General features: G+C 43.0%; 1 protein-coding gene across 3 annotated transcripts in view; it reads right to left on the bottom strand.

Moving 5' to 3' along the window:
* pcdh7b (protocadherin 7b) overlaps positions 1-21,525 on the bottom strand; it is a 207,696-nt gene extending 186,171 nt beyond the window's left edge. For all 3 annotated transcript variants that reach the window (XM_024434955.2, XM_042328507.1, XM_024434956.2), the window contains exons 1-2: positions 21,127-21,525; positions 17,461-20,896 (exon numbers count right to left, since the gene is read on the bottom strand). In XM_024434955.2, the coding sequence (XP_024290723.1) occupies positions 17,461-20,538 (3,078 nt within the window). In that variant the 5' untranslated portion in view covers positions 20,539-20,896; positions 21,127-21,525. The remainder of the gene's footprint in view (positions 1-17,460; positions 20,897-21,126) is intronic.
* Between the last annotated feature and the right edge of the window lie 2,224 nt (positions 21,526-23,749).

Below are 23,749 nucleotides of genomic sequence, written 5' to 3'. Positions count from 1 at the left end.
GTGTTTTCATCATTCTATATTGCAGCCGATAGCAACAAGAAGAAGCACTGGGATGTGTGTGGACCCAAGGACAGATCACATGCAACAAGTGCAAGAAATACAATTGCAACACACACGCAGTAAAACTCTGTCCTTGAAGTGATGTGTAGACCAGCCTTAATTTGTGTTCAATGGGGCTCATTTATCTTTTCCATAAATTACTGTATGTAAAATTTGACCGTCCAATTTGCTCAGTTTAAATCAATAAACATCATTAGTGATGAAAACCTTGTTTCATTTATATTTGTTCAAGATAAACATGATTTATTTCAACCCATGTCTTGATTGATACAAAACGAACAGCGCTTTTATTGATAAATGTGATCTTGAACATTGCAAATATTTACCATGCACGCTGTCAAAATTGATATAAGTCAAGATCTAAGTATTAAGTATAAAGTATTTTTACGTAAATTGTTATAGCTGTATTGTTTTAAAAACCCAATAATGTTGTGGGTCCATCAGACCCGCAAAATATTGGGTGAATAACAAAAACATGAACACCACACAAGGGTTAACAGTTTCAACATTTCTACATGTCCTGTCGCATTATTCAAGCGTATTAACTTCTAGCATGATGCAGCCCAGACTCCCAGTGTAGACTAGTAATAAGTAAGTGGAGCAGGCACGGTGTGCGCTATAAGGGGTCGGCTGAGCTGATAGACCGGCTTCATATGTGAGACACATTTGACAAAAGTACCGAAAGTAACACAAATTCTAGTACTGAATCGTTTTTTTTTCATGTTCTAGTATCCAAAAAGTATTGACGTTTCAGTATACCGTGCAACACTAGCCAGCAGACATGCCTGAAGGCACACACCTACACAAGCATTCATCCACACACACGAGCACACACACACAAACACACACAGTGCATAGCATAGTCCACCCTTCATGTCTGAGCAAATATGTACAGATCCTGCTCCTGTTATATCACAGACATTAGCACTTCTTAAATCTGCCTCAACTAATTAATTTTATTCAACATCAACCTTTGAGTTATATAGTAGAAGGATGCAACTTATGTTAGTTCATGTGTCTGTAACAATCTGCATGGTATGACACTACATTCCTATTTGCACATGTCAGTCATGACACTTTTGACCTTTCAGAGTCTCATATAAAAAGGGGTTAGATGTGTTTTGACCCTCGCCAAATTCACTTGTTTCACCACATCAAGCTAATTTTCTCCAAGGATGGCCTGAGAGACATTTGTGAGCATATTGCACTTCAAAAGCCCTAAAGCTCTAAAGCTCTTGGCCGATATGAAAATGGTCCAGTCGCAACTGATTCTGACATGAAGTGAAGCAACAATGCTTGGCCCTCACTACAAGAGCCCTGCTGAGTTACGGGAGCAAGGCATTGTGAAGTCACTGATGTTCTCTAATTTGATCTCATGAATCAAGGGAACTCAAAGGAACTCAGAGGGGGAGGAACACAAATCACCAGGGTCCCAACAGAGACACAACACAGGGAAGAGACAAGTAGGGTAGAGAGAGGGGATGAACGGGAGAGACACCCGCCAAAGTTACAGTTCACAGAACCTTCTGCTTTGAAAGAAAACACCCTACCAGGGTGGCCTTTAACTAAACCATTCACACGAAACACAGCTCTTCTCAAACCTTGTACAAAACATGTCCCAGCCAACGCTACAACATCATAACAACGTTCTGAGAATTATGGGAAGCCTTTGCTTCCTGCAGACCAAAGCGTCTGCAAATGAACAGAGTACAGTTGAGGTGAGAAGACAGCGCAGAATTGCCTTAAAGAACTCTAGGCATATATTCATGGGAGACAAGGGGGGAGACTGAGGGGGGGAGCATTACCATAGTAACATGGAGGTCTTGATTCTAGCCCACCAAGGATTCCTGTACAAACACAGAGTAGTGTTCTTTAGCAGCAACAGCGAGCAGCTAGGGCCCTGGCTAAGAATTATCATTCAAACAGAATCATGTCGGCGTAGATAACGCCTGCCGTTATAAAAATAAATTAAGGTCGCCAATTGTAATGTCATGTCCTCAATTCACAGAGAGAGCCGGGTGGCTAAGGGGGAGAAAAAAAACCTATTCAAGGAGACTTAAAGAATAAAGAGTAGACACACATACACAGCCACAGTCAGACAGCGACGTAAATCAACTTTCAAACGTGTGCGGAGGGCCAAGAAGGAGGGGTTGGGCAGGGGGATAACAACACAATCCACACAAGTTAAACAGATGCAATGGCAAACTTCACATGAATTCTTAAAATGGCTTCACAGGAAGTAGGTAATCTCGGCTCGAACTAAATAATCCATCAACATGCCGAGAATGGCGATGATGATTAAACATGGACTCTAACCATCTCCTCATGCAGACAGTAGTCCAGTGAGGAATGCTAGCTGTGACACACTTGTTAAATTTCACCAGCACTGGCACTTAGGGCCTTGTCAAAACCATGAGCTCCCTCCGCACAGTAAATTCATAAGAGCCTTCATCGCATGACACCCTATTTACATACTTATGTGCTCAGCAGGACAACTCACTTAAAGAGACTTCTGTTATTAATACTGCATAAGAGAGATTTAATGTTTTCATTAGCAATCACATTCAAAATGGAAAGTTTTAGGGAAAGGCAGATGAAAGACTAAAAGCACTGTAATATAAGGGGAAAAATAAGAGCCTGTATGAGTATGAGTTGTTTTGCTTCCTCATTATTCTATTCACAGTATCGCCCACAAATGTGTCAATTTGATTGATGCTCTTCCGTTTCCCTCGAATCCCAAACCTCATCAAGCCAAACCCTAACAGCAACAAATGTAAGAACATTCTCTAATTTCTCTGCCTCTGTGAGCGAGTTGTTTCTCCATGCCCTAAAGGCATTCTCATCATTGAATCCAGTCTAGTAATTTACAATTGGATATTCTTTCCCCCAAGTGTTGCATTGGACCCGCCCCGAAGTTAATGGACTGTACCAAACACCATTCTATAGGCATAGATTATTCCCTCCGCTCTTTGTTCTCTCCTTCCATAACCAAAGAACGATGCAAAAGACTGCACTCAAAACTGTCAATTTGCAAGTCCCTATACGTCTAAGTGCTTCTATGACTAGTTCTCCATCATGACTACCTTTCAGAAACCTGTGGTCAAGTCTAATTGACTGTGTGTAGCTATTACTGGGGAACATTGCTAAAGAGAGAGGGCGGATGGATAGAGGGATAGAAAGGACTGCAATCTCCAACCCACATCTCTTCTAATATCTTGGAGATGTGGAGGAAACAGAAAGAGGAGAACAGGGAGAAACGGTGACGTTAACAAAAAGGCTGGAGGGAAATGGCTACAAATCAATAGACTCTAACGTTATCACATGGCTAAAATCTGCATCACTGGGCAGATTTGTCTCCCTAAAATAAGCATTAGAGTCAAGGTCCACAAAATTCAGTTAGACCATACAAACCTGGAGGTATATTAAAGGCCTACACAGTTAGGTATATTAGATTGACTAGCATGCGAACGTACACATACACCCTCACAGTTCAATGATGTAATGATATGGGTTGAGCCGAAGCAACCGCTCTAAATCACTGTATAATTCCTCTCATGATATGAGAAGAATCTATAGCTACTGGAGAGCGATAGAGTGAGAAAAGGTGAGGCAGAGAGAGCTAGAGAGTGAGAGAGAGAGAAAGAGAGAGAAAGAGAGAGAGACACGAGGGTAGGAGAGATAGAAAATAACAGAATGAAAGAGAGAGGGAGAGATTCAACAACAGAATGAGAGAAGGAGTGAGAGGGTTAGCAGGGAAACAGGAAAATTAGCATTCCTGAAAAGGCCTGTGGGACTTCATAATTCAGCTGATTTGATACATGCGAGCGAGGCCACTCATAAACTCCTGGCCGTCCATGACCCTCATTTTTCAGTCGGAGTTTCCAGACTAGTCCAGTGTTTGACAAGATTTATCTGTCAGGGCTAATAGCCTCCTCCCTCTCCTAGGTACGGCCTCATCGATACCAGGGCCTGTCCTGCAGACACTAATGAATATTTCTGCTGCTGCAGCACATGTTAAGTGGGGTTTTTCTTTTTTTCATTCTATGGGTTTGGACTGTGGGAGGGGTGGATTACACACATATGTAGGATATGAGAAAATCACACACACACACACAGGATATTGAAACCCTCTCAGGCATGTCGCTGTGTTTGTGCCTGGTGTGCTGGATGATGGAGAGGCTGAACTGTGAAGGACCCTGTTGTTCTCCTCTCTATCCTGCATAGGAGCCACACACACATGCACACACACACACACACACATTCACGCACACACACCAGGGCTCCAGAATAACTTTCTCCGCTGGTGGCCCCTTTTTCACTGGTGGCTCAACTTTCTCAGTTGATGGCACCAGCACAAGATTTGGTCGCACCAATTTTTGAACAGAGCTGTGTCCCATAATGTACCTGCATTCCATACAGAACCAGGTTAATAATGACTAGCCAACTTTTAAATTATCATGCCCTTGCAGGGCTTGACATTCAGATAAATTTGCCAGTGGCACAAGATAAGATTTAAATGATGCACGCATCATCTGCTTTGCCGGCCTAGTATTATTTTCATTCGGGCCAGTTGCTTTCAGTTGGTACTGGCCCGAATGAAAAGAATACTAGGCCAGGAAAGCAGATTATACGTACATCATTTAAATCTTATCTTTAATTTGCGGGCTGAGCAAGTAGCCTACAGCCTATAATGACCTACCCTCCATACACAAATAATTACATTTTAACTTGACAACATCATATTTATGTTGATTGTTTGGAGGCACAAAATAAAACTTTTGCTCAATCTCAAAAAGTGTGTGATTGTTAGAGATTTTGGACAGTCACTTTACAGTTGTAGGGCCGCTTAAAACCAGTTTTATCTTTTGGTAAATGCAATTTTCCCGGTTTTATTTTTTGCCAAATTAATGCCAAGGGATTGATACAAATCCTCATGATATCATTCTGCCAGGTAGGCCTAAAACCTTAAGAAACGTTTATTCAAACATCGCATGATGACTGAATTGCGCATCGCAAAGATTCAACCAAGACTTCGGACCAAACTCTTTGAATACTTGGTCTGCATACACATTGTTGGATAACCATGGCTGTTTGAATAAATCTTGATAACAATAGAAATTGTGAACCAAAAACGAACGTGACCAGCTAAAAAAAAATTCACTGGCACAATAGCACGCACACACACACACACAGACACACACTTCAAATATAATATTGCTTCTCAAGTTCCTCTTCTCCTCTCCCAAGTCAAGTCCGATCCATTATAGCCCGAGACAACGGGTTAGAGGATATGAATGGATGTGCCTGGTAATAGAACCAGGCTGATCACTAGAAATAGACTTCGATTACGGACGTTTGAAAAAGGTCCTGAGAACATTGTTAATTAATGCTGACAACTATGTACATTCTATGGATGGACTTGGAGGTGTGACATGACTCTGAGGGCTGTATTGCATGTCTAGACTTGCTTATGAACAACTGCTGAACTGTGGATTGGTGTGAAAGAAGACTCAGTGATAATGTGAAAATGTCATGTGTGTCTGAATTGTGTTTTTCACAAATAAACAATAATTTCAAATAAAGAAAAGGCCTTGAGTACATCGATATATGCCTTCCTCGGTAGTCACAATTTTTTTTAAAACTATTGCCAAGTACTTGCACAAACTCATGATGCCGGGAGGCTAAGTGCGCTGCTCAGATGGTAACAGTGGGTTGTTTAAAAAAAAAATATTAAGCCTTCCCCAAACCATAGCCCTAACCGTAACAACTCGGACTGAATACTTTAACACTTTGAGATGTTTCTGTTTTAACCCTGTAACCATGTGGAATTAAACCTGTGACCACGAAGGAATTAATGAGTCAAACATAGACGTCGAATTTCAATGTAAAACTATGAGATCGTGTTGCTTAAAACGCTATCCTTTGGACAAATATGCTGGGGATTAACTGTATTATTTATCTTGGCTGATTCTTAATCCTTGTTATGCAGTCAAGAGATCCTCACATATCTTAATATTTCAACAGCCGCTCCAGAGAAAAATATTAACGAGAAATCGGTGCCAAATGAGCAGACTGTGAATGTGTGTGCGTGTGCATGGGTGTGTGAGTTTGTGCCTGTGTTTCTGTTTGTGTTGTATGTATGTGAATGTGTGTGTATGCTTCTCTCTGTGTGAGCCTGTGTGTTTGTCAGGACTCCCTGAAATCAATCAGATTCTGAAGGTTGTATCTTTTAACTTTTTCATCCGTGAGTTCTGAATATCTCTAACGGTCGCCCCAGCGTGAGTTGTTGTATGCACGTGATGTCAGAATGCACTCACTGATCCAAAATGTGATTGTTATGCAACAGGACAGTTCACACGCAAAGTTGCCTGTTAATTATCTATAAGATATGTTTCAATTTGTCAATTTCAAATTATTTTCTAACAACAGTTTGAATTGAGGTGTGTTCCGCCTCCTCATTAATTCGCATAGAATTAACCCATTCAGTGTTGGGGACAATTTATGTTTGAGGCTTTACTGAGTCTTCACAAACGTCTCTCTTCGAGGAGAGCCCACACACAGATTACTTTGGATTTCTAGAAAGTGTTTTACTCAATTATTTCGATCAATGTTGAGCTGACCCGTGATGTGATGAATTATAAATAGTAATTTCTATTAGCTCATTCATATTGTGGTTTCTGTCAGCCGAGAGTTATCTAAATATGACCGCTTGTGTTACATCAATATTTCCTCAGTTAGCGCTAGGACTAATACAGCTTACATTTTCCGGTTGGATGATTGTGTTATGCTGTTGATACTTATGTGAAAGTCTGAATATTGCATCCAAAAATAAACTTAACTTTGTAAGGACCGTGTTTGTGCAAAATGTTTCTGTGAAAAAACAGTGTGGCTAGCTCAAATGCTGACAGTTGCATCAATCGATAGTGGATTTTCAAAATTAGCATTCTAATCAAACCGGTTTGATCGTACGCTCCAGGGACCACTATAGAATGATCACACCCGTTTGTTGGTATGTGGTTAAACCCGAGCAGATCAGAGTTTTTCCACTTGTCAGCACCCAGGCATCACTGACACAGATAATCAGCCAGACAGCCAAAACAATTCAGCCCATCGCATTTCCCTCTGTCTGCCTTCCAAATAACATTAGCCATCCCCTCTTCATAAACAAGTTCAAATCTCACTAACGAGCGATGGGATTGGTCGCCAGTGGTTGCCGACAGTGACGGGTGACATTAGAACAGGCCTGGGCAACTCCAGTCCTCGGAGGCCTGATTGGTGTCACACTTTTTCCCCAGCCCCAGCTAACACGCAAAAATACAATGTTTCTTGAAATGCATCCCGTACAAGTCCTAAACCAAAAAAATTACGTCAAACACTACATAGTGCATCTCTTTAGGCCCAGATATATCTCTTAGTAGTATTTGTTGTGTATCAGTATGATTATTTTGACATCAGAAAACAGTCCACTCATCTGACACCACACTGGTGCCACTACACAAGCATACACTGAGTGTACAAAACATTAAGGACACCTTCCTAATATTGAGTCCCCCCTTTTGCCCTTAGAACAGCCTCTATTCATCGGGGCATGGACTCTATAAGGTGTCGAAAGCATTCCACAGGGATGTTGGCCCATGTTGACTCCAAGGTTTCCCACAGTTGTGTAAAGTTGGCTCGATTTCTGTTAATGCATTCAATATCCATTGAGAATGACAATAGTTCCTCAACGTAGCCTATATCGATAACCATTCAACATGAAAGGAGAGAAAAAATGTCATGCTCTGATCCGGTGGAAACGTCATAAAAAAGGCCTACCTGATTACTTCTTATACAGCTGTGTCTGTCTGTTCGGAGCTCACTGGCACGGGAAACTCTGAGGGCCCAGAATATTTCACACAATGTTGCAAGTTTGCTAGCATGAGCTTGGCCGTACCAAGTTAATAATTGATACAATGGTTCAAGATCCTTGCAGACAGACCATGCATAACCAATGTGATTTAAAGGAAATTTTTAATCAGGATATTTTTTGCACCTGCGGGCTGCCAAGTTTTTATTTGGTGGCGTTACGTAGGCTAGTTTTACATATTGGCAATAGAAGTTACTTTTAGATTTGTATCATTTTAATTTAGATATACTTTTTTTTATCAACCACACGACAATGACTTTGAGATATTAAGACTTTATTATAACTGAAATGAAACTGCTCCACAAAACGTGCATATGAAAATCATAACTGGCAATCAGATCAGTAGAACTGGAACAATAACTTGGCGCTCCAAATGGAAAAGGTTGCCGACTGTTGGCCTATTACGGACAACTTCAGCAGCAGGAGGAGGAGGGTCGGGAAGAGTTTTTTTCCCTTCTGGTTAGGGTATATTGATCTCTGGCTCCGTCTTTAGTCATTTGTGCGACTTCATATTTAATCACAGTATTAAAGCATCAGATACGCTCAGTAGCCTACATATGGTTGATTTTATTCGAACTTGGGGTGTGTCTACAGTATATATGCAAAAATACACGTTTCAAAATTTGGACCAATCGATTGGTCAAAAGAACAGATGACTGGGTCGACCAAGATTTTTTTGGGGTCGGGGACAGCCCTAATCCCTCACATACACACTCAAAGACATGCTGAGATACACAGATAAAAAGGTACCCACACAAAGATGCACACACACACACACACACACACACACAGTGTACAGATACAGGCACACGCACATGTAATAAACATGTTAAAATACACATATGCATTTACAAATGTATGCCCTAGAGCACTAGCAGAGCTAAAAACATAAATATCCATTATTTTTGTCCTTTTCTAGTCAACATAGTATCATCACCGAAAGCCTCAGTGGACCGTACAATTTTTATGAAGCTCAGAAACCATTGTGTTGTTGTCCATTAAAATCAAAGACAGACATACCCACATACAGTATGATCCCTGCTGTGATCCTTCATGTTGACAGCAAACTATTCCCCTGAGTTTCACTAGCAGTGATTCTAAGTGATGTTCAGAGTTACTGGAGCTGCTGCTTGAAGAACAAGTAGATGAGGAGGGACAGCCACAATAGGAAATACCAACAATAGCAATGTACCTTTTAGCGAAATTGAGTGGGCCCCTATCAGGAATTCACACTAGCCCTCAGACAAACTGAACATAAAACATCTGGAGAGCTAGGATTTCCCCTGCTGCCGCCTCCACCACCACAGCGACATGAAGTGCAGGAATTGATACCGGTAAAAGGGAAGAATTACCTGCAAATAGAAATCAGTATTTTCTGTGCTTCATAGAACATTTTATTGCATATTCAATGTAATACAATTGAAATGTGGGCTCAGAAAGAAGAGGACATTGCTGACACTTCCACTAAAATAAGCCAGCGTGCCGTTGAGCAATCAAGCTGCATTATTGGTGACTTTGTGACTTATCTTCCCCATTCTCTCTTTCACCGTGTTATCACAACAAATGTTACCAATGCATCTGGGCTGCTCCTGATTCAATCATGACTATTTACATTCATACCCAGCCAATGGCCACAATGGCAGATGTAGTGAGGAGAAGAGGGATAGAAATGAAGACAGAAAGAAAGAAAACAGAATCGAAGGAGAGAGACAAGCACAGAATGAGAATGGAAAGGAGAATGGAAAGAGAGCAGAAGATTGACAAAGAGAGAGAGATTGATCAAGGCCTCCTTTTCTAGGGGTGTTTTCACACCTGGTCCCTTTCAGACAATTTTTGTGAACTCAGTGCGGTTCGCACATTTTTTTTGTGCAGTGTGAACACTCAGTTCCCTCAAAAGAGCCCCTGAAGTGGTCCGGTTCCCTTTCCTAGGACAATGTTAATGCAAAGCCCCCCAGGTTCACCTGTCGTGATTCCCGTACCACACACTAAACTACTGCAACACCATTTCCCCTGCCATAAACCCTCACATTGCTACCACAAAAGAAAGATGATAACGTGTAGTTTTGCGGAAAAGAATGTGTGCTGTTTTGTGCCAAGGACACACAGAAATTCCAAAATGTGTGGTTTTTAGTTCAGATTATGTGTTTGCATTATGTGATCTATAGGCTAAAATAGCTTCATAAGCTGTTTATTAATCGTGGGGTTTGAATAGCGTGAAAAGATAATATATTTGGTGAGATTCACAACATAGGGTACAAAATATATTCTAGCTCTTAAAGGGGCAGTAGCCTACCTTGGGTGTACAATTTTCAATTCGAGCATTATTTATTCTGCAGTTATTGTATTGCTATTTATTGCGAATAGTATATTTGGATTACAATTATTATGTCTCATACTTTAACTAAATTCAATCTCTTAGCTTCCAAAATGTAAGTAGGTATATCTAGCCGTCCGTTAACACATTCTGACTGAATGGCTTGTCCTGCACTTTGTGAAAACCCAGAGTGCATGTTGGAAAACGATCTTGGTTCCGTTCCAAACATGTGAAAGCAAAGAGAAATCCGACCACAAAACAGGTGAAGTGAACCGGCGAAAGAGTTGAGTCCTCATTCAAAGGCAAGGGCAGTGTGACTATAAAGAGAACTGAGTTCTTTTGCTTTCACCCCAGAGTTCACTTTAAAGAGGACGGAGATCGGTTCTTCTAAAGAAGACGATATGTGAAAACACCCTAAAGGTGATTGATTTCTACTCTTTTGAAAAAAGTCTTGCCTTTCGAAAGGCCTCGCCTTCGCAATATTCTTCCAGGTCAGGTAGCCAGGAGCAATCCATTCAAAGCCATTGAAATAGATGAGGTATAATACCACTTAAGTCACATCTTATTTAGTGTTATGTACAGGGTCACCCAACCAGTAGTCAAACAACTGGTCAGACAGAATCCAACACATTCAGTATTGAGTAGGGACTAATGTTCTCCCTCTTGCTCATTCTCACTTTCTCTCCCTCCTTACTTCCTTCTTCATCTGTTCTCCATGCATGCCTAGCTGTCAGGTAACCCTAATCTGCAGATTAGTCACTGACCTAAAACTAATGTATTTAAATCACCCCACTCAAATTATTCAGGAATTTGCTGGCCAGTGCAATTTCACGAGTATTTTATCTCTCACTCTCTCTCCATCTCTCCCAATATCCCCCCTTTCAGTCTCACTGTAAAGCACATACACAAAATGCCTGGTGTGGTCTTGCCGTCCATAACAAAGTAAATTAAGCCATCCGAGACAAATGTGATCAAATTAGCATCAGTCGACACGGCAGTAAACACACAGCACCACAGGCAACCCCCTGTACTAAACATAAAGCAGTGATGAACCAACCAGCTGATCTCATTCTGCACCATCTTCATCTTCTCACACCACCAGCTCTTTTCCCTGTGCTGTGCGTATACTTAATGATTCACAGGCAAACAGATGCTGCTTGGTTAATGTTATGTTAGTTGCATGATGATTTCCTTTTAGCGGCTATACTCTACAAAGAATGTAATCCATTCATATGTTGTTCAACCGATTCATGCCAAATGTTTTACCCGTACAATTCACAAACTCCCATATGGGTGAACACATACCGAACACAGAACATTTTATGCCTACTTCCTTATTTCTTTACAGTGTATCGTAACTTGGTTGATCCACATGGGATTCAAATATAGAAGATAAACAAAACCGTTCTACAACTATTAGTCAAGCAATTTGCATCATATAACGGCTACGATACCAACAGTGGCCAATGTTTTCTCTCCGGTCCAGCCTCGAGTCAGTCATTCGACCCGTTTCAGCATCCACGGGGGAGTCAACCTGACCAAACATGATAAACCTCGAACAGTACCTCTTATCAAGTAATTACCTTATTGAGTGCAACTGGTGACTGCCTCCCCCAACCTGTTTGACACAGATAGAATCAGAAGCAACTAAATGGAAGGTTACAGAAACGTACTGAAGTTTACAGAGCGGGGTAAACATACAGTAGGTAGACGATGTGCAACGGTTCATATAGATATAGGCTGCAGACTATTTACAAACATGCTAGGTTAGTAGACGGCAATAATAAAGATTCACAAAGGGGGCGGCAAAACAGATTAGGACAAGTGTGGCATCTCAAAGGTGTTTAGGTAACTACAATAGCTTCGGTTTTTAAAGAAATTAACCTCCAGGCAAATGGAGGTTTTTCCATATTGGTTTTGTGATCTCGGGGGACCGACAGTGCGAAAGTGCCTGTTACATCATGTGTGTTTGGCTGGCGAACACATACGTAATGACCCGTATTTGCATGCTGATATTATTTGTTTGAGATGCTGTGGCGAGAAGGGAATATGGGGTCCCTATGTAAATAAGGTAAGCTGGGGCTTGACAAGTTGGAGGATGCGGGAAGGGAAGGAAGGGGAAGGATAGGAGCAACACTGTGCAAGTGGAATGAGGTGAGGGAGTAGAGGGCGGTGAGGGCAATGGGGCAATGTCCAGTCATGCTCGCTGAACCAACCCTAGCCTGAGGCGAGGCAGCCTCAGCTGACCCACTGTACTGAGATGTATACATGCCCCGAAGCAGAGGGATAGGATTGCAACCTGCCTCAGTTCTCGATTGTTTAGAAAAGATAAGACAAGGATCCACCTGGACAGGGGATAACATTATTTCAAATGCCCCACTTAAAAAAGGCATGGTGAGTTACTTTAAGAGTAAACATTGTGTCTTTGGATAGAACAGGTGAGCTATCGAAGGAATTATATTTAATATCTTAGCTTAGCCAATAATTTAGTAACACTTTATTTGGACAGTCCACCTGTAGATGCTCTACAGCAGGGGTCTCCAACCTTTTGTAACATGAGAGCTACTTAAAAAAAAAAATGTAACATGTTGCGAGCTACTCATTTTTTTTTTGCTTTCAAATAGGCATATTTTTTTCTCTTCTCCCTCACCCCTGCAACTCTTACCCGGATCCTTCGTGTACAAGAAAAGGTAGTGCACTAGGTTTTCTGTCAATATTTCTGGTAAAATAATGGTTAATAAACAACTCTGAGGGGCCCTATAAAACCTAATAATATTTTATATTTTCCCAAATTATGTTTTCTCATTTCTGTTTTCCTGGTTTAAAACTCTAAAAATGACAATTGTTCTGGTTTTGTACACCAGCTTCAAAGAGCTGAAAATAACATATTTTGCTTGTTTTGTCACATAAACCTAAACTGAACTATTTGAATTTTAGCAACCATGAAATGGCAGAGCAATTTCTGCATATTGCACCTTTAAATGTGCATCTAGGGAGTGAGGAATGTGCAGACCAATGTGCCAGTCGAGCAATGCTGCTACTGCTCATTTCATAGACAAGTTTGCATATACATTATAGATACAAATGAAATACTTACCCATGATATACTTCTGCCAGGTAAGCCTACTTTGCAGTTAAAATTTAATTGAGAAGGTTTTGGGGAAAGTATTTCAATCAACCCACAAGACGGTTATCACATCAACTGGATACACCAGGAGTGAGAGACAAACGAACGCACCACACAGACAGACAGATGCAAAAATGCTGGAAATAATTGGCAGATATTGTGTAAGGTTTGGCTTTTTAAGCCAATAGTGGCTAACCAGCGGTGTGATAATGTCAATGTTGCATTGATAGGGTAGTAGCTGGGAGCTTGCGGTGTCTGAAAGAGATTTGTTTATGACAGTTTGTGGTGGAACAAGTGAAAATTGCATATACTTTCAGAATTGTTTGGCAAGCTACATCTAGGTGGACTGCTAGCTACTGGTAGCTCGTGATCGACAAGTTGGAAACCCCTGCTCTACAGACTATCAGTAACATTTCAACTAACTATCTACTAACCCTAACCCTAGACCTAACCCTAACCTTAACCCTTACCTTAATCTTTACCCTAACGCTAATCCCTTATTCTAAGCCTAACCCTAACCTTATAGCAAGCAGATGCTCATCAACAGATAGTTTGTTGATAGTATGACCATTTGTAGAGCATCTACAAATGGAAAATCCGGACAATTCCAAATCAAGTTTGACCAATAATTTAGCTTTAGGCATTTGGTACTTGAGAGTATGACGATTATCAACTAAAACACTATTTAACACAGGGATTTAGCTACGGAAACATGACACAGTAGGAATACAATGGAAGAAAGAGAGAGAGACAAAAAAACACAGGCTTGAATCCAATAAGTGCGGAGTTCCAGGAAGGACTGAAATGTCAGGTACATCACCCTACTGTTCTAACTCAATGGCTGCTCAGTGACACGCTGGCGTCTCACTCTGTGCTCCCCTGACTTAATGACTGCTTAAATGTCTGATGACAACCTGCTAAACTTCACTGGTTGCCTGGTTACCTGCTTGGAGTCCAAGCCAGCTGCTGCATGTGCGGTGGTTATTGTTATATTAGGTAGGCGAAGGATGAGGTGGAAGGAGACCTAGAAGGAACCTGATACCGCAGTAGAGACTCATAGTCAATAGGATAGTGAAGCTGCCCCCCCCAACTCTCCTGTGGAAAAGTAGAGACCACTCTTGTGTACCTCAAACAGGGCTCTCTTTCTTGTGTCTGTCTCTATTTCTGGGAGGAGAGTGAGCGAAGGAGAGTGTGAGAAGTGGAGCGAGAGAGATCCATAAAGAGGAGAAAATAGAGGGAAAGATGGATAGAGAGAGAGAGACAGTCGGTGTATGTGTGTGAGTGAGAGAGAGAGAGATTTGCTAATCCCATCAAAAGGTCTCAACCTCAATGAGCCTTAAATATCGCATATTGCAATGCATTTTGGATTTCCTGCCACTGTTAATTCAATAACAAAGGTTAAATCTGATATGTTTGAATAGCAATTTCCATATCTAATGTGATCAATTTGACTTTGCGGATTACCCTGTCTCCAGCAGTCGCAATACAATGTGATCTACCGTGCAATTCGCTACAATCAGACATGAAACCTTATCCCTAATCCAACCTCCCACCGGCCTCTGCATGCAAATCCATAGCAACAACGGAGTCGGACAAGAAGCCATGTTTAATTCGATAAAAATAGAATCTATTCATTTCTATTTCTATGTATAATTCCATCCCCAGCACCTCATAATTCTTATGCGTTTCATTACACATTATGTCCTCAACCAAAGGGGGGTGCTTACCAGCGTGTTTTAGCTGTGGTGGCCCTGTGGTGGCCCTGTGGTGGCCCTCAGGAGACTGTAAGTGCAGCCGTTCAATCGAAGTATCAACAGGGAATGTTTGACAAGGCATGTATGGGAGTGTAATAACACGTCATAGAATGTTATATACTGTATCTCTGTTGCCTAATGGGTACATGGGGCTACAGTTGCCGCTGCTTCTGACAATATTCATTAAACCATAGAGGGCAACACTTCTACATTAGCCACTTCTACAGGAACCGTTGAGGAGAATCGAGAAAAAGTAGCTCTGCATGCTTAAAAAGAGGTAATTGCACATTATGGTGGCGGGGACAGCCTTTGCAGACGCTCAACACTCAATGCTCGACACCCCTGTGTGTTTTCAGGTCTGTGTCTGAATCTTCGAATTAATTGACTTGTCTATAATAATAAAAAATGCTGTAGCGAGCATTCACATGAAAAAGTAAATAACTAATTATGGAAAAGTGCAGCAGCACAGCTAGCGACATACACAATACATGGCTCTGCCGCAGCAAATAGAGTGTCCTGTTAATTATGGATGGGACATTCGTAAGCAACAGCAGTCCTCACACAAAACACTGAATACAGCGCATTAGAAGCTGTTAGAGACAGTAGAGGAAAAAGAGAGGGATGGATGGATGGATGGTGAGGGAGATTGAGAAATTAAAGAGGAAATAGCAGAAGGGAAAGGGATATAGCGTAGAGTAAGGGAGAGAAGATTAATAAAGAAAGAGACTGCAAGAAAAAAAGACAGGCGAGGAAAAGAGCAAAAAGAAATTGAGAGCAATGATTTTGAGGAGAGGGGCAGAAATTGGTGTGGTGGTGAGAGATAGAGGAGAGTGGAAGATAGGGTGGGAGAGGAGGCAGCTTTGAAGAAAGGAAAAGATGCAGGGGCGGATAGAGAGAGAGAGAGAGAGAGAGAGAGACAGAGAAGAGCAAGGGGGGACACAAGATGAGGGGGGGAACAAGAAAGAGAGAGAGAAATCAGCCCAATCTACTGTGCTGAACAGCACTCAGGAATGCAAGAGGAGTTTGCTGCTTACAACACATAAGAGAGCAATCAATAATGCATTAGATTGCCATAGAAAACATATGAAACAATAGGGTAAGTGTTATTTTCCTGGTAAATGCAGATGAAAAGGAACCGACTTCATCATGTATTAACCTTGATTCGCACCACCTGGCTTTCTCATAGATTCGTTTTTTTTTTAAGAACCATAATGATATGAATTGATTAATTCACACTTCCCTAGAATATGAAGTTCCCTGTCAATGCGTGCAGCCATGAATGATGGCACAAAGAGTCGATGAGAGGAGCGAGGAAGATGGGAAACAGAGGAAGGGATGGCCGGAGGGAGAATGTGTAAGAGATGGGTGTCATAAGGAAATAAAGAGGGTATAGTGAGATGAAGGAGAGAGAGAGAAAGAGGGAAGAGAGAAATGGATGGATGAAGAGATACATGAGAGTAACCTACAGAAGGGATGGAGAGAGCGAAAGACAGAACATGTCTGAGACAGAACATGAGAGAGAAAGAGAGAGAGAAAGAGAGAGAAAGAGCAGGAGGGAGAGGTTTAGGTAAGCCTGATTTCACTGCTGGGTCAATGAATTGATACAGACACATCAGGGCACAGGAATGTTGTGACCTCCTGCCCAGATGTTCCTAGTCAAGCTGAAATCCAGTAAAACACGGCACCCTCGGTTAGCATTCCTTTAGAAGGCCACTCCTGTATTTCATTTTCACAATGTCTTACTTGTTTTCCTTTCTCTTGTTTTTTTTCACCCTCTAAAAGGAAGAAAAGGCTGCCTTGTTACAAAGAGGGCGGGGAGTTATTGACCTAGCAGAAGGGTATCCTAGCTACTTAGCCACACTGTGATAGAATAACTGCAAACCAGACCCTTATGCAAGCTGTCTACAACACTCAAAACACATACATGCACAGGTCAGCAAAAGTGACACCACAGTCAAACTTAAACCGCCTCACAATACTAGAGAGAGCAAAAGAGCTGTATATGCTTAGGCGAGTGAAAATGAAATCCTGGCATAGGCTACGCATGTCCTCATTTCCTTTTCAATATTACATGGTGAATGGCACTCCAAACCCAAACAGATCAATACAGCTAACTTGACACATATTAGCACCATAAAAGCAACATGACTACTGAGACTAGCCCTGTCAGGAGGCATTACGCAGGAGATAACACTAAGAGAGGGAGAAACATGACACATTTGAAAACAGAAAGAACAAGAAGAAGAAAAAAATGACATATATATATATATATATATATATTGAGTCAATGTATTCTTACCTGTTTGTTGTACTTGTTGATGGTTTGACTGCTATACTCAGAGCAGTGGTCAGATCCAAGGGAAATGTTATCTCCGGTGCCAACGAAGGTGTTGGCAGGGGGCAGGTCCTGAACAGCCTGATGCTTTTTCCCGGCCGTGGGTGACTGGGGGTGGAGCTGGACCGTGGGCAGTGGCGAGCTGGACTTGTAGTGCCGGGCCAGATCCGGGCTCCCGGGCCCTCCGTTAACAGACCGGTACCGGCCCATCCCAGGGCTGTCCGACAGCTTCTCGTTGACACCATCGTAGCGCTGGCCGTTGGGCTTGGAGGCCTCAATGGTAACGATGCTGCTATACAGTGGCTGTTTGGACTTCTTATTCTTCTTGTCCTTCTTAGGCTTTTTGCCCTTGTCATGCTGCTGAGGGGTGAAGAAGTCCTCATGGTCCTTCTTGCCTGCCTCATAGCCATTCTTGTTCTTGGGGCGGCAGTAACGGGCCATGACGACGATGAGAATGATGAGAATGACCGTCATGATGCCCGAGACCACCCCGATGACGATGCTCAGCCGCTGCTTACCCAGGTCGTAGTTGGGGTCCCCAGCGATGTTGGTATTGAGCGGCGTACCCAGGCTCTTGGCCACCTGGGCCTCTACGATGGTGGAGTTGGAGAGGGTCTCATTGACATAGACATGCACAAGGGTAGTGGTGCTCTGGGAGGGCTGCCCGCTGTCGTTCACCTGAACCACGAGTCGATGGAGGCCATAGTGTTTCTGCTCCAGCTTCCCCACCAGTGAGATAACCCCACTACCTCCGTCAATCTCAAACAGTTTGAAGGGGTTTCCACCGATGATGCTGTAGTTCAGGTCAGCGTTGATCCCTGTGTCCGGATCAGTGGCTATGACGGTTCGTACTACAGTCCTGACGTTGCTGGAGGGGGGCAGGAGGGTGTAAGTGCTGTTGATGGGGAAGGTGACGGTTGGCGGGTTGTCGTTCTCGTCCATCACGAAAAGTGACACGGTGGCTGTGGCGGATCTGGGTGGGTCTCCACCGTCCACAGCCTTGACCCTAAACGTGTATGAAGTCTTCTGCTCGCGGTCAAATGACATGGTGGAGAAAATGGTTCCTGTGTCATTCTCAATGGAGAAGATATCCTCCTCTTCCTCGATGAAGAGGCTCATTTCAGCGTTCTGGCCCTTGTCAGCGTCAATGACGGTCACCATGCCAACAGGGCTGTTGGGTGTTAGGTTCTCTTTGACGTAGAAGGTGAACACGTCCTGCATGAACTTTGGCTCATTGTCGTTCTTGTCTGCCACCAGGACCACCACAGTGGCTGACCCCTGAAGTATGGGCATGCCCTTATCTTTAGCTATCACTTTGAACTCATACCTCTCTGTTTGCTCCCTGTCCAGAATGGTGTTTACTCTGATGTCACCACTGTCTGCATCAATGGAGAATATCCCATTTACAGAGGAGACGAGGGAGTAGGCGATTTCTGCATTCTTGCCACTGTCAGCATCGATTGCCTGCACTGTGGTCACCCTCTCGCCTGGGGCATTGTTTTCCAGAAAGGACACCTCCACCACGTTCTGGCTAAAGATGGGTGGGTTGTCGTTGAAGTCTCCCACCTTCACGATAAGCGAGTTATTACTGGCCAGGCTAGGGCTTCCTGAGTCCACAGCCACGATGACCACGTTGTACTCCTGTGTGGCCTCATAGTCCAGCGGGGCTGATGTATGGAGAAAGTATTTCTTCTTATTCATCTCACCCTCAATCTCACTGGCCGGTTTGAGCTGGAAGGGCACGTCACCCACCACAGTGCAGGTCACGATGCCGTTCTCGCCCTGGTCGCGGTCTGACACCTGGACTAAAGCTATAGGCGTGTCCACCACTACATCCTCTGCCACATTGGCCACACCATCTTTCAAGAAAATGCGTCCGATCTTACGAATCTCGATAGCAGGCACGTTGTCGTTCTCGTCTTTGATGTTGAGGACCACGGTTGCCTTGTCCATTTTGGGTGGCTGACCTCGATCCCTTGCCATTACCGTGAAGCGCAGCTGGCTCACCTCCTCGCGGTCAATACGATGGAGCACGCTAAGCCACCCCGAGCCCTCGTCCAGCCTCAGCAGCCTACGCACTGACTCTGTGGCCGCACCAAATACATACTCAATCTGACCGTTCACCCCAACGTCTGCGTCAGCTGCTTTCAGCTGCAGGATGGGGGCACCAGGGGAGCTGTTCTCTGGCAGGTCAGCCTCATACACAGCCTTCTCAAAGCGGGGGCTGTTGTCATTCACATCAGTGATCATCACCCTCAGGATGGCCTGGGAGGAGCGTGGGGGGTCGCCCCCATCCCTAACACGCAGGGTGAGCTCATAAGAGTCCCTCTGCTCCCTGTCCAGCGCTCCTTTAATGATGAGCTGCGGCTGTTTTTCCCCATCAGTTGTGTCAGCAACTTGCAGTTCAAAGACGCTGCTCCTGGCTGCACCCTCATCAAATCTCCTGCTGTCCACTCCGCGTCCCCCTGAGTTCGAACCCAGGCGCCTGGAGCTCTCCCCGCTGTCCTGAATAAGCTCATATCTCTCAATTCCGTTCCTGCCAAAATCTCTGTCGGTGGCAGTGGGCAGGAGATAGAGAGTGCCAATCGGTCTGTTCTCTTCCACTGACAGTGTCAGAACAGGAGAGGGGAAAGACGGGGTGTTGTCATTTATGTCTAAAATAATGACTTTCCCCTCGAACAGGTCAACCCAGCTCTGAGCCGGTCCAATTACTGACACTTCAAAATCTATGAAACATTCGTTTTCATCAAATATCATTTGGCACTGCTGTAATTTTTCACGGTCTATCCGCCGTTCATTAGTGGTCAGCTCGCCTGTTATATTATCTATTTTGAAAAAATCAGAGCCGGACTCGAGGGTAAACGTAACCTCACCAGACCCGGCGACGATTCCGAGGTCTTTGGCTACGTTCCCTACCCTGACATCGGCGGGTCCCTCCTCAGCCAAGCGATATCGCAACACTTGCTTGGCATCGGGCTGATTCAGCAGCTGCAGGATGAGTATACTGTAGCATATATAGTCCACTGCGCCAGTAGTCCTCATTGTTCCCCGCAATGTCTTAACTGGATTATAAAGCCTTGAATCGAATGAGGATGACGTTTACTTGCTGCTATTGTTTTTGTTAAACATAATTTTCCTTCTCGGTTAATTTGAAGTCCTTCGTTTCAGGATGTGTAAGACTTCATACTCCGGACGCACTCCAACACCGCTTCAACTGCAGTGAATAAGAGCAAGTGCACCCGCTATACTTTTCTTCATTTTTTTTTCGTGTGTGGGTGGGTGGGGGGGGTAATCCTCACCCCTTTTTTCCAGCAACGAATAAATGTTTCTTTAACAGTCCGTTCAGTCTGGTTATATCCTATGTCATGAATTCATAACGATTCCGAATATCGTATCATACCTGTAAAGAGAAAATGTCCAAGATGTTATTTTATTTTAATGTTGAATCAGTCCGAGTTTATTCAGTTAGACAAAAAAACACATCTCCCAGATTGATATAGAAGCGATGTAAATGGTCAAGATTCCTTAGACGATATTTCCAACAGATTAGTGGCAATGAAATTGCCCGCACAGATTCCCAAATTGTGATGATACAGTTAGGCTACTTTACAGAGCCACTCGTCTTCTTACCTTGAAGCAGCGTATATGCAACACATTATGTGTCCAGTAGCCTATCCAAGCAGCATCCGTGCACTCTGATTTATTCTCTACATTCACTCACTTATAACAAGCAGCCCGTAAGTAGTTAACGTTAGTTCTCACAGTCGCAAGCAATACGGATAGAATACGAAAAAACTGATAGTGAGGGAATAATAAAAAATGAAACAAACAAGGACAATTGTAATTCCCGATGTAGATATTGGAAAATGTCGGTGAATTATTACGTGAGAATCCTCCTTCTTTCCCGCATTCTCAATCCAAGCGCCCACTCAACACATGCATGTACGCAGCGTGCGTTTGCAGCACCTATCTCGCTGGACTGTGAGAGCGATTCACAATTGTGTCTCGCGCGCTCTCTCCACCTCTCCAGTTTCGTTCCCCAGCGCACGTAACTAGGGCTGAATTTGTTTGGTAGGTTTGTAGAGGGTAGGCCTATTTGTTAAAAGGAGAGGGAGGGAGGGAGGGAGGGAGAGAGCGAGACGAGAGTTTTTTTTCTCTTGTTAATAAGGGCATGATTTAACCAAATGTGACTCAGTACCACATGAAGAAAATGCAATGGCAATGCATCACACACTACCTATTCGAATGGTCTTAGTCAGGGTGGGGGAATAGTGAGATGGCATAGAAAAGATACACTCTACCGTGAACCATTTTACAAGGATGCCGCTTCATTAATTCAATGTGTAAATTGCGTTATGGCTTAGCCTATAATGGGCCAATAGAAAAGATTGGACTGCCGCATTTTACGTGGTGGTGTTTTGTTTATTACACAGTCATAAGATGTCTGTAGCCAGTAGACCGTGCTATGAAGACGGTTCTATGCAGACCGTAATATATATTTCTCACTAAAGTTGAGATAGTTGCCGCTCATTTTCGAGTGATGGCTTGACTATTCCAACACGCCGGTTCCATTTTCGCTTGTATTTGTTGTCAAACTTTTACGCATGTAGGCTATGATAGCCTACAATCCTATATCCAAGTAATATATTTAACCGATGACTCTCCATCGTCCAGTCATTATGTAGCCTAATTCTACATAATTATTTGTTGGTTCAGTAGATTATTATGACCAATCGGGGAGATATAGGCCCCTACGTGTTGGATTCTGAGCGCAGCGCTGAGGTTTCTCTCTGTGGTTACTGATACAAATGTGTGTGGTCGCCTGTGGCTTTGTTCTCTCCGGAGCAGCGAGCTCAGTGTTACCTTGCCCCTTATTATTTCCATGAATGCAGCCTAGACACCTCCGTGGATGGGCTAGTCGGAGCGTGCGACACTTGGACACTGCGCAACACACCCAGAACTATCCCTGGCAGAGATGTGTGATGCTGCAGTGTGGGGCTATAGCCCATGGTGGGCAATTAAACTCAGAACATTGGAATGTATAAACAAGTCTAGATATAAACACCTTCCCTGACAAAAAATATATTGATGCCAAAGCGGAATAATTTACATTAATCAACGCTAAAATACGTGAGTGCACGCGTGCATGTGAGGTCGTCCTCCCGTAAAGGTTTCCCCTCTCTCCCACTTAACATAGGGAGACCCGTATACTGTAGCCATCTGTGCTGTGCGGTGAAGGTATGGCATCGCAATAAAAGAAAAGGAGAAAGGCTGCGGCTGTATTTTTGAGGCTCCTCTGAATTCCAGCAGTGGCCAGTTCTTTGCTCTCTATCGCCCTCTGTCTTTGACTAATATTTACAATTACAATATTCTCTTCAGCTAATGTACGTACAGTGATGTGTATTTTGGGATACTTTTTGGATGGACATTTCGGTTGTGGATATTAACATGCTTATTGGACTGACCAACATATATTTTTATTTAGATATACAGTACCAGTCAAAAGTTTGGACACACCTACTCATTCAAGCATTTTTCTTTATTTGTACTATTTTCTACATTGTATAATAATAGTGAAGACATCAAAACTATGAAATCACACATATGGAATCATGTAGTAACCAAAAATGTGTTAAACTAATCAAAATATATTTTATGTTTGAGATTCTTCAAAGTAGCCAACCTTTGCCTTGATGACAGCTTTGCACACTCTTGGCATTCTGTCAACCAGCTTCACCTGGAATGCATTTCAATTCACAGGTGTGCCTTGTAAAATGTTATTTTGTCAAATGTATTTTCTTCTTAATGCATTTGAGCCAATCAGTTGTGTTGTAACAAGGTAGGGGTGGTATACAGAAGATAGCCCTATTTGGCAAAAGACCATATCCCTATTATGGCATGAACAGTTCATCATTACTTTAAGACATGAAGGTCAGTCATTATGAAAAATATCAAGAACTTTGAAAGTTTTTTCAAGTGCAGTCGCGAAAACCATCAAGCACTATGATGAAACTGGCTTTCATGAGGACCTCCACAGGAAAGGAAGACCCAGAGATACCTCTGCTGCAGAGGGTAAGTTAATTACAGTTAACTGCACCTCAGATTGCAGCCCAAATAAATGCTTCACAGAGTTCAAGTAACAGACACATCTCAACATCAACTGTTCAGAGGAGACTGCGTGAAACAGGCCTTCATGGTCGAATTACTGCAAAGAAACCACGACTAAAGGACACCATTAATAAGATAGTTTATT

Source organism: Oncorhynchus tshawytscha, linkage group LG10 (assembly GCF_018296145.1).
Source record: "Oncorhynchus tshawytscha isolate Ot180627B linkage group LG10, Otsh_v2.0, whole genome shotgun sequence".
Taxonomy (NCBI): Eukaryota; Metazoa; Chordata; class Actinopteri; order Salmoniformes; family Salmonidae; genus Oncorhynchus; species Oncorhynchus tshawytscha.
Note: the sequence above shows the minus strand (reverse complement) of the source record. Positions and strands in the feature narration are given on the sequence as shown.